General features: G+C 45.9%; 1 protein-coding gene across 3 annotated transcripts in view; it reads right to left on the reverse strand.

Moving 5' to 3' along the window:
• Col22a1 (collagen type XXII alpha 1 chain) overlaps positions 1-12,241 on the reverse strand; it is a 225,483-nt gene that overhangs the window by 176,160 nt on the left and 37,082 nt on the right. For 2 of the 3 annotated variants that reach the window (XM_075959464.1, XM_075959463.1), the window contains exons 4-5: positions 10,835-10,909; positions 4,792-4,903 (exon numbers count right to left, since the gene is read on the reverse strand). In XM_075959464.1, coding sequence (XP_075815579.1) covers positions 4,792-4,903; positions 10,835-10,909 — 187 coding nt within the window. Of the gene's footprint in view, positions 1-4,791; positions 4,921-10,834; positions 10,910-12,241 lie in introns of those variants that run through there. The other variant, XM_075959465.1, reaches the window with a different exon arrangement.

Below are 12,241 nucleotides of genomic sequence, written 5' to 3' on the forward strand. Positions count from 1 at the left end.
AAGATGAACATGGTATGTACTTACTCATAAGTGTATACTAGCTGTAAAGCAAAGGATATTGAAGCTACAGTTCATGATCCTAGAGAAGTTGGGTAATAAGATGAACCCTAATAAAAGCATACATAGATCCACCTTGAAAGGGGAAACAGACAGGATCTCCTGGCAAGATTGGAAGCATGGGAATGAGGGGAGTAGGGAGGGCAGAAGGTTAAAAACGAGAGGAGAAAGGGAGGGGGAAGGAGAACTTGAGAGACTGGGATAGTCCAGATGGAGGAAGAACAGAGATGAGAGCAAGGAAAGAGATATTTTGATTGAGGGAGCTATCATGGAGATAGCAAGAAACCTAACACTAGAGAAATTTCCAGCTAAGACCTTAAGCAATAGAGGAAAGGGTGCCTAAACTGGCCTTGCCCTGTAGTCAGACTGATGAATATCTTAAATACCACCATAGAACCTTCATCCAGAAACTGATGGAAGCAGAGGCAGAGAAATGCATTGGAGAACTGCTGAGCTCCCAAAGTCTAGCTGAAGAGTGGGAGAAATGAGAATATGAGCAAAGAGGTCAAGACCATGATGGGTACACCCACTGAAACAGTCTACCTGAGCTAATGGGAGCTCACTAACTCCAACCAGATAGGGAAGGTAACAGCATAGGTCCAATCTAGACCCTCTGAAATGTGGTTGACAGTTGTACGGTTGGGAAGACTGTGTGGCCACTGGCAGTGGCACTAGGATTCATCCCTACTGCTTGTACTGGCTTTTTTGGAACCTATTCTCTTTGAAGGGATGCCTTGCTCAGCCTAGATAGAATAGGGAGGGTCTTGGACCTTCCCCCAAAGCAATGTGCCTTACCCTCTCTGAGGAGTGGATAGGGAGGGAATAGGTGGAGCGGATGGGAGAAGGGGAGAGAGTGGGATTGGTATGTAAAATTTTTTAAAAAAAAGAGATAGTTGTTTTCTTTTTTAAAAAAGTCATCTAAGACTTGATTTTAAAATGAGTACTTTGGGAAACTTAATAAAGGAGGACGGTGAGCTTTCATCTCATTCCACCCTGGAAATGACTTGTGAAGGATGTATTTTGGTCTTTGCATTGTAGGTCAGGGCACCCGGAGCCTTTGGGGTTAACTTAAGGAGATACAGCAGACAGAGTTCACACCCAAAGAGTCTGGTCTCTCCATAGTTTTTCTTTTAACCACCAGCCAACTGTTCTTTCCTTCTGCAGAATTTGGCCAGGAAGGAGCCAAAGTCCACCCTGGGGGTGGAAAACTGCCTCTGGGAACACACATAGCATGGATTTTGCTGCTGGAGGAGATGGAGGCTGTCTGGCCAGACATCCAGGAAGAGAAGGGGGGAGGCGTCTGGGTTCCTGGTTCTTAGATTTGCAGATCCTCAGGGATCCTTCACATAGCTACAGAAATTATGAGTTCAGATTGGTCCTTACTGACTCTCCTCTCACAGATCCAAACTGAGAGGTGACGCAGTTGTTCGATATCATCCTCTGGTCTAAGACATCACTGAGGATCATATACAGAAAGGAGGAAAAGAGCCTGTCACCTTCGGCACCTAGACTTCCCTCCGGAATTAGAAACTTCTTTAACCACCATGCACGTGGAAAGAGTCCGGATGTCCCCATCTAAGAAACTTTTCCTTTTCTGCTTATTTTGTTCTTCATGAATCTGTCTATTGTTCTCTCTCTGAAAACAGCTTTCACCTATAATTCTGAATTGTCTCAACAGGCATATGCAAGTATGTGCATCCAACCAAAAGATTGTGTATGAATATAATGTTTGTATGCACACACACATACAGAGAGAGAGACAGACAGACAGGCAGGTAAGCAGAGACAGAGCGATACACATATACTCTTGGGGACTGAATAAGTTTAATCAAGGGTAGAAAATCCAATGAACAATTCTTTCCATCAATAACGTAGCAGATATGAGATTGCAGAGCAAAGAACAAGACTTTGGACTTCAATTACCTGACCATGAGGCTAGCTTCTGTTTCCTGTTATCTGTGAAATTTTAACACGTGATTGTCTTCCTTAGGGGCTCAGATGTTGTACCTGATAAGTGAGAGCAATTCCTGCCCTGCTCACCTCATATTATAGTAAGAATCAAATAAAGATGTGTAAAAATTCCCTTTATATGTTAAAGAATTGAGTAATGTTGAACGTGGCATTTCTTTTTTCATTATGAATGAAATTAGCCTGCAAATTACATCATGTGTGTGTAAGGATGAATACATTTCAAAGCTTTAGAAAGTGGAGGGAAACTACCCTTTCTTGGGATGTCTGAATTGTGAAGCTCTGCTGTATGAAACAGATTACACAGTGATCCCCAACTCAGGAAAGCACCAGTGTCACATAAGCTAAACTCATCACCCAGAAGCTGTGCCCAGTCCTCTGTTCTATAGAGTAAGAGCCTAAAGATGTTTTGCTGATTGACAGGTGTCCCAGGAGATCAAGACAACTCCAGCAATGGGAAGAGCCCTCAGTGAGGCATCCACCACATCTGTATAACACTCGCCTTTTCGTTCCTTCTCCAGTGAATTTTCCTACATGCTTAAATTACATATGATGCTTTTCTTTTTCTGAGTAGTGATGTGGAATTCCCCTCTCTATGCTGGGAATATCATTGGTTAATAAAGGAACTGCTTTGGGCTTATAACAGAGCTTTAGGAAAACAGAGGTAGGTGGGGAAAACTAAACTGAATGCTGGGAGAAAGGAGGCAGAGTCAGGAAAAAATCATGGAGCCTCCGCCAGAGACAGACATGCTGAAACTTTGCTGGTAGGCCACGACCTCGTGGTGATGCACAGATTAAAGGAGATGGGTTAAATTAAGATGTAAGAGTTAGCCAATGGGAAGCTAGAGCTAATGGGCCAAGAAGTGATTTAAGTAATATAGTTTCTGTGTGATTATTTTGGTTCTTAGCTGTGTCGCTAGTGAATTCATGAGAAAGGGTGGAGCAAGAGTGTAGTCTGGAGCTTGACCTTTCTTACATTACCCTAAACGAGCCCGGGACCAGGTGAATCACATCAACCCAAGCATCCGTGCATGGCTGCAGAAGAGGATTCTCAGTACCTAGGAGGTCAGAGTGCAGACTCTGTTCCACAGGTGCAAAGATGAAGCTCAGAGAGGATTTGTATGCCCCATTCTCTCTTACTCTCAGGGAATGCAGGTTTGGGGCTCTGGGTGAGGTGATGCTACAGTCTAATGCACAGTCGGTACTCGGAGAACACCTGCTGAACTCAGTGCTGTGCTCCAGGTTGTGTTCTTGGTTCACCATGGGTAGCTGACATCTGACTTCTCTCACTGTGCTCTAATTTGTGCTCTCAGGAGAGAGCCACCAACCCCCTGCTACAGGCAGTGATTAGCTCAACGATGGGACTCTGGAAAGGACCGATACTTAGGTCTCTCTCAAAGCCTCTAAAGAAGCAGCAAAGACAGCTCACCACGCTCAACACAGGAATGTGCTGTGCAGAGAGTATAGGAAGAGACAGTCTGACTAAAGGTGGAGGTTTCCCAAGAGCAGTAGCTAAAGCCCAGCAGTTGTACTACACTCGGAGGCGGAGCAGAGCAGGTATCCAGACTAGACGGAGGGACACCAACAAAGGCCTGGCAGTAGGAGGAGGTGCCTGGAATTCTCTAAACATACAGTAGTCGACAAAGGAGGCTTAGGTCAAGACATGAGACTCCTATGGTGATTGCGAATGTCAGTCTGCCCTTTCTGGCCTCCGAGTTTAAGAAAACATAGAAGGATTAAAGAGTTACAAGATGGAAAATGCAGGAGCATCCTAGTTTTCAGACCATCCGTCTGTACCTATGACCACTGGATCTCCACTCATCCTTGGGATCACTTTCGGCCCTTCACTGGAGCTGCAGAGAGGCAAATAACTTGTAGCATAGCTTCTCAACATGACAAAGCAGGGATACTCATATCAGGCGGAAATAGAAGAAAACTGACGCATTTGGTAATGTATAAACAAGACACCCAGTCAACACGAAAACTGGATCTTCACTGACCAAAAACATTACTGGATTCTAAGAGACAGACATCAGCTAGGTGAGGCCATGGCTGGTCCATAGGAGGTGCTATCTGGTGATAGGTAGTGGATTTTAACTGTATTTTAACAAATAAAGACTGCCTGAAGATCTGAGAGTAAAGCAGTCCCACCCGTCAGCCTTACGGACCAGATTGTGGTAACACACACCCTTAATCCCAGTAGCCACACTAGTTTCCATAGAACCTGTGGTACGTGCCTTTAATGATGGTGGTGCACGCCTTTAATCCCAGCCCTAGAAAGGATTATACAATGGGAGGAAACAGCTCTCATTCACACAGTCTCCTTCTGGGATTCCAGGAGGCAGGATCGCCATTTCAGACTGCAGTAAAGGTAAGAGCCAGGGGCTGGCTGTTTTACTTTTCAAATCTTCAGGTTGAACCCCAATTTCTAACCCTGAGCTTTTACTAATCGTGCTTGAGTGATAACCATAAAATGGTTGATCCTTAATGATCTGAAAGGAAACTGCATCCACAAATAGATGATTAGTGTCAAATGAACAGATGAGCACGAAAGGATGAGAAAATTATTAGCGCAATGATCATGGAGCTTCAAAGAGCCCTTACCCTCCCAGGTCAGCAGCTAAGCTGTGTCATCTGGGTGTAACCGTCACCAGGCCCTACTAGCTGTGGTACTGCTCAGCTCGGTGCTGAGTGGGCAGCTGTAGCTGGCTGCACCCTGCTTTCCTAGAGTATGAAGAAGTTCTGGAAGGAGAAACGGCCACTCACTCAGTTCTCTGCACCACGGGGAAGGAACCCATCCGCACATAGGAACTCTGGGCTCCGTTTTCTCTCTTCCCCAATATTTCCTTCACGCTGAACAAATCCATCAGATCAAAACCTGTGTGAACAGAAGAGCTGGGAGTGAGTTCAGCAGAGGAAGAGGATGAGAGACACATGTACGGTACCATTTAACGGTGGTGGCTCACTTACAGTTCGGAGGTTTAGTTCACGATCACCATGGCAGGAAGCATGGCTGAGTGCAGGCAGACATGGTGCTGGAGAAGGACCTAAGAGTTCTGACATCTTGACTCACAGGCAACAGGAAGTGGTCTGAGACACTGAGCATGGTTTGAGCATATATGAGGCCCCAAAATCCACCACCACAGTGATATACTTCCTCCACCAAAGCCGTACCTACTCCAACAAAGCAACACCTCCTAATTGTGCCACTCCCTTTGGGGCCCATTTTCTTTCAAATAACCAATAAAAAGCTAGTTCACTCTCTTCAAAGTTAGCCACCCACCCTGCCTCAAGGGGTGCGGACTTAAATATAAGAATACATATTAGGAAGACAAGAGCAGCTGAGCCACGAGCCTTGTAGCTTCGAGTCCATTGCTAGGATAAGGCACTGGGGAATGCAGCCACTGACCACCACACTGGAATGTGGGAGCCGTGAGCACCCTGGATCATGGTTAACTACAAGGCACATGAAAGTGTTTTGGTTTCTCCTGCTGTGGGAACCTCCATGTTCTAGAAGCTCAAATGCACATGTAGATCCTTTAGGATAGCGGTTCTCACCTTCCTAATGCTGTGTGACCCTTTAACACTGTTCCTTGTGTTGTGGACACCTCAGACCATAAGATTATTTGTACTGCTACTTCATAATTGTAGTTTTGCTACTGTTGTGAGTCATAATGTAAACATTTTGGGAGATAGAGGTTTTCCAAAGGGTGTGACCCACAGGTTAAGAACCGCTGCTTTGGGTTAGAAACACAACTTAAGGCTTTCCTTCCTCCAACCACATTACTGCCCTTCCCTTGGAGCTTTCTTAGGTTGTTGTCTGTAGCTTTGGAATCTCATGGTTTTAAAGAGTGAAACACAAGAGACATAAATTGCCTTTGCGGGACGGCATTAGTGAACAGTGAGTATTTCAGCTTCCTTTGGTTTCCATTAAAAAGACAACTGAGAGCCCCGTTCTGTGTAAAGTAAAAGTCATGTCTGGGGGCTTTGGACTTGGGGAGTGCTGAGTATGGAGATGGGAGTCTAAATCTTCTCAGACATCTATTTATGGGAATCTGGCATATTTTGTGGCCAGCAGAGGCCTCTGGCTGGTTACTGCTCAGAGGACAGTGAGGATGCCTTGATACCTAGCAGATGAGGATGTTCTGACAATGTCACAAGACCCTGAGTGCACACCATTCAGTAGCAACGTCACCACCACCTGCAGTGCATCCTTCCATAGGAGGATGCTCTAACCAAGCTGCTTTGGCCAATCTGGATAGTTGGAAAGCCCTCCAGCCTAGGCCCACCAAGCCTCCAGAGAGCGGAACCCGTGCAAGTGGCTGACCATGGGATGAATTCAGACACGGGAGCCCATGGCACTGAATGGTTCACTTTGAGCTTTAACTGAAAAGGCGCGGAAGACCACAGCAAATGCTGACGATACACCAGATGCTCTATACAACCCTTAGCCCTGCGAGAGTGTGAGCACTTCCTTTCCCATAACAAACTCTGAAGAAAATTAGCAGATGGAGAGGGTAAGGTGGGTCTCCCCAACACTGATTCCTGGGAAAAATGACTGACTCACTTTCTCCCTAGACAACAGTTCCCCCGTCTGTAAGCTGTGTGAGGTTGAAACTGCTCATCTTTCGTGCTTTTAGGGCCTATAACTATTTATTGTGGCTATTGTAATTATTCAGCCACAAATAAGGCTGCACTTTCGGTTTCTAGAGCCATGCACATGCAGACAAGCCCTCAGGCACAAGTGCCTGAATGTTAAAGGGCCCACGTGACCCACATGCTTGCATGCACAGTTATATCCACTGTGACTCAGCTAAGCCCTTGTGTGCATGCATGAGCCCGTCATCTGTGTATGACGTAGTCACGCCAACCTTCTATGCGCATACACTAGGCAGACTTTAAAAAGTTGGATGCGCCATCTTTCTCTCTCTCTGTCTCTCTCTCTCTCTCTCTCTCTCTCTCCCCCTGCACACCGATTTCCCAGGCCTGTATGCACCCCCTCTAATAAACTCGTAAGCGGTTTCTTGTGTGTTCCGTGTGTCCTTCTCACTCACGCCAGGTAATTTCATTGTAATTTTTTTTAAATGTTTATTTATTTATTATGTATACAATGTTCTGTCTGTGTGTATGCCTGCAGGCCAGAAGAGGGCACCAGACCTCATTACAGATGGTTGTGAGCCACCATGTGGTTGCTGGGAATTGAACTCAGAACCTTTGGAAGAGCAGGCAATGCTCTTAACCACTAAGCCATCTCTCCAGCCCTCATTGTAATTTCAGTTATAACAATATTTATCATGGTGTAGTTTGCCTTCCAAGAACACTGCACTTCCTATGTAATAGTGAATTTGAATGTCCAGGGTACATGCAGCAAAGGAGCCCTCAGCTCAGTGAGTATACCTGGAGATATGAGCTGACAAGGTAGAATAAATCACTCCCTGTTCACTGTGTGAGGGGAAAGATATGCTACAGGCACTCACTATGTTTAGTGAAGCCAAAGCACCCTCTGCCCACACACACTGAGGAAGCTATCTTACTCTGTTGAGCCTTCTTCCTTAACTAGAAAAAGAGGGGACAACTTCTACTGGACGGAGATGATATTTAAATCTGATAATGGCATATGCTTCCTGAAGGCAGTCAGAGCCCAGTAATCACTCTGAGGGTATCAACAGCTCTCTCTGGAGTCTGAAGGGAACCATTGGCATTGCGTCTTCTTAGAGTTGCCTAACAAGGGAGCCTTGAAGCTTAGAGATAACATCACCACTGTCACCCTGACCAGGCAGGACCAGGCTCCACGAAATGACCAAGGCAGAGCACAGGGCAGCCACCTCCCACAGCAAGGAGGGCTCCTGGGGAATCCCTATGAAATCTGCAGGAAAGCTAGTGACATGCAGCTGAGGTCTCCAGCATTTGACGTGGCCAGGGGTTAACTACTCCCAAGAACACTTGGAGTAGGAACTGGCTGTCCCAGTGACAGCAATCTGAACTCATCAGAGGGCAGAGGTACCCAGCATCCCCCTCAGGGACTTGAAAAAAAAAAAAGCAGTGCCTACCTGTTTAAAGGAAGTGTTCTCCTTATCTCTGTCAGAAGGGACCTCTGATCCTTCATTAGCATATGTCTGTGGTGCCTATTAGCATATCAAGGTGTATGCTAGCATTTAAGCTCCTTCAATCCCTACTCACAAGTACCTGTTATATACTTCAAAGTCCTCCACCTCAGGTTACAGGCCCCTCTCCTCCCAGGTACCTGCTTCCTTAAAACTCTGGGAAAGCACCACCACCACCCCCTGTTGCTTCTCTCTGATTTTCAAGAGGCAGCCTAGGCAGTTTGGAATAAATTTTTCCTCTTTAATCACAAGAGGCTATTTTCTATACTGGGCGGGGTTCATTCAAAAACTTCAAACACATTTAACATTAGCATTTAACTAGGTGATAAAATGGTATTGTTAGGTTTCAAACCTGGGACAAATAGCTGAGGGGCCTACTTAACATATCAAAGCAGACCTGGCCTCCAGATTGTCCCAGCATCCCTCAGTCCCTACCTGTTACAGGGCCAACCTGGCTTACACCCCCCCACCCCGCACCCTACAGTCTCCAGCCTAGGAGGTTGGACTGCTCTTCCTTATATAACCTAGGCATTTTGGTTACCCTTGTCTCTCTTTGTACCTTTGGGCCTTCTGGCTGCTGCACCTGATTGCCCTCTCTCCCTTCTCTCCTCGCCCTATGCATCTCCTCACACAGCACAGCTCACATAGACTCTGGACTCTCTCAGAGCCCCTGCTCTGGCTATGCTCTCCCATATATCTATAAGAAACTTCCTCCATTATACCTAGGAAGAGTCCTGTTTCCTTTCCTTTCTATTTCTCTTTTCCCCATTCATTTGGTGCTGAAACCTGGGATGAAACCAGGGACTAAATAAGGGGGGGGGTGCATAAAGGAAAAAGAAACATGGAAAGACGTGACTTTTGTCCCAGGCTTGAAACCTAACAGGGATCAATTTGCCTGAAATAAACAAGGGCTGGGAGGAAACTGGAAAGCTCTGAGGTGATAAACTGACTACGAGAACAGACATCCTGAGGTAAGCCAGCAGTCCTTGAATGCAGGGCCTCACCACAACTCAGCTGACCATATAAAAAGAGACCTGGGCCACTGTTCAGGTAGGCTTTCTGACACTTTTGGTGACCAACCACCGGCACTGAAGTTATTAGAAGTAAGGACTCTCAGAGACCCTCTTTTGTACAGATGGAAAAGTAAGGTTCAAAGAAATCAGGAATTTGATCTACAGTCACCTAGCTGGCAAGTGGCAGGCTGATCTAAAATATGTGTCCCAATACTTCTTGAAAAATTAATTACCTGGGAGATGCTGTTCTCAAAGCGTGTGGCTTACAAAGCCAAATGCAGACAAAGCAACCAGGTACAAATGGGCTTTGAAAAGGACTTCAAAGGGAGATGTCCTGCATAGAACTGAGTAGGCACATTCCCCTTGCAGGATTGTCTGACAGCATCACTGAGGAATCACCAAGAGACAAAGTGGACACATCTAATTCAAACTGTGTAGTAGTTTCCCACTCTGGGCAGAGAGGCTCAGCTACAAACACGCGAACTTCAAAGCACCTGGGTTGTCAAAGGGAAACACTAAAAGTCACCTGCATCTCGTGAGTCAGACAAAGCAGCTGTGACAATGACAGCTCCCCTTGAGTATCCACTGTGCTTCACAGGCCTAATCAGCAAGAACAGAGGGACACCTCTGTCTGCTGTGGTTTCCTCCAAAAGTCCCAGTGGTTTAACTGGAGCTGCCTGATGGGCAAGATGGAGAAAGGCGTCTAAGGCATGAAGCCAGTTACCACAGGTTACCACACTGGATCCTCCGTGGAAACTCTGGGAGCCAGGGTCTGATGTGGACCTATAAGCCAGGCCAAGGAACATGGCACAGACTTGACCCTGCAGCATCATGGTGGGAGTTGCTTCAAGGAGAATCAGCTTGCTACCTTGCATGTTGTTCTTGTTGAGCCCGCAGGTATAGTAGCCTTCTACTAGAAAAATTTTGAGTCTTAAAGCTACAGATGTTGCAATGCTGCAGTCCACAGGGGCAACTGATAGACTTGATGTGTCTTCCTGGGACTGGACGTGTCTGAACCATACCTAGTCCTGATCTCAGGTGCTGACTGCCCAAGGTAGGAGCTATGCACAGGACAGAAACTGGAGCTGAGGAAGATGGAAGAGGGAAGATGGAGAAAAGGACCCGGAGCCAGGGAGCAGATCTTGGTCAGGAAAGCGGAGGAGAAGCAAACAGTCCACACACTCAAAGTGCTAAGATATTAGGAGACTAATCATCACACAACACAGTGAGCAATAGGTACATCAGCTCCCCATACTCCACAATCTGCCACGTCCTGTCTGCCCAGCATTGTTGGAGATGCTTTTAATAGCTTCTCTCTGCCGCAAGTCTTTAGTCTCACGTCTGTTCTCCCACCTGCTGAGTTCCTCATCCACTTATAATGCTGATCCAACCCCCTTTCTCTCTGTAGTGTCTTTATTCGTTCATTCACTCAGTTTGCTATTATTTGCTTGCTCATTCAACAACTCCTGTTATACTTGGCGTAATAAAATTTTTTAGGAAGGCCCCAACCCGCCAAAAGGAAAACTAGATACAGATGCTCCTCCGTGTTGAGGGATTACCGCCACCTGCACAGTTTTAACCATTCCACTGGGACACTGGTGACAGACGAGAATGAGGAAAGAGCCAGAGAGGCCACCCTGAGGTGTGCAGGCTGCACGCGAAAGCAATCCTGCGTATTGGAGTCACTCTTACCTGTGATTTCCTTGCTTCCTCCATTGGTGTGTTTAAAGCGGTCTCCTTCTACCCGAACACTGGGACAGAGAATGTCTGAAAAAAAGCAAGAGGAAACAGACAAATGAGAAAGCATGCCTACTACATCCCTGTAGCGTGTGAGAGCAGCAAGCCCTATTCTACCCACAGTAAAGAGGAGAACACAGAAGATGCTGGTGGCCCCATATTCTTTAATTCTTCTTCCATGTACTTGTGTGGTTGTTAAGCATTGACTCGGTAAATATCATACTAGGGTAAAACAGGATCATGGCATTGATTTCACCTCCAAGGAACTCACAGGGACACCAGGACAAGTTGCATCTGCTAGCCTGCCCAAGAATAGTGAGATTTTCCCAGAAATGTTCTTCTCAAAGGAACAATAACAAAATACAGAAATGATCAGTGGTATAAAGGCTAAAAGAAGATTAATTGAACAAGAGGTATAAAGGATGGAAGGATAGGGTAGGGATTACAGGGACAGAAAATAACTCTGAAGACCTCTCAAAAAGTCATCTGAAAACCTGTGGAGGTAGCGCACACGCACACACATACACAGACATATTGCTAAAGATACTTGAGTCATAGAACATGGAAATGTCATGCTGGTACTGATCTGCAAGCTTCATTCCTACTGGCTAACTATCCTAGTGCTGGAAAGTGCCAGCATGCTACCAGAGGAGAAAATGCAGCGCCCATCTTGCCAAGCTGTGAACCTTAAGTGACAATAATGACTTTTCTGACAAGACATGCCCACTGATGCAATAATGGCATGAGCCTGATTGGAGTAACCATCTGCTTTCAGATGGACTTTAACTCCACTCCACAAGATGAAACCCAGACCTGGCACTATCATTGGTCTAAGAACTTATGAATTAACAGGTCACAGACCCTAGGAGAGAACTTTCTGCTATTATTCTGTTAATTAAGAACATAGAATTAAACAAGACTCCCAATGACTTACAACAATATCCATAGGCTGATGCATCCGTCGACTCTTAATCAGAGAAGCTAAATTTCTTACTATTTGCGGTGAAGAGCAATTAACACAGAGGCCTTCAACTGCCTAACATAGAGAGAGGAAGACATTATCTCAGCCCTAAATGGGGATACTATATCACACCCCTTCCTCCCAAGACTCAGGGATGGTTGCAAAAGAGAAGGAAGATTTTAAGATCCAGAGGTAGTGGACGGTTACCAGGAAACAGTGCTTTCTAGACACAGCAGAGCAGTTGATTATATGAACCCAGAGCAGTTGTAGCAGCAAGCACAGAATCTGTGTAAATTCAAGACAGACCAGCATAGAGAGGTGAATTGGGTATAAAATCTCACTGCTAGCCGAGTGGAAATGGATAATTCAGGGAAAGATGGGGTCAGTTTTCTTTAAGAGGG

This window comes from Microtus pennsylvanicus, chromosome 2 (assembly GCF_037038515.1).
Source record: "Microtus pennsylvanicus isolate mMicPen1 chromosome 2, mMicPen1.hap1, whole genome shotgun sequence".
NCBI classification, from domain to species: Eukaryota; Metazoa; Chordata; class Mammalia; order Rodentia; family Cricetidae; genus Microtus; species Microtus pennsylvanicus.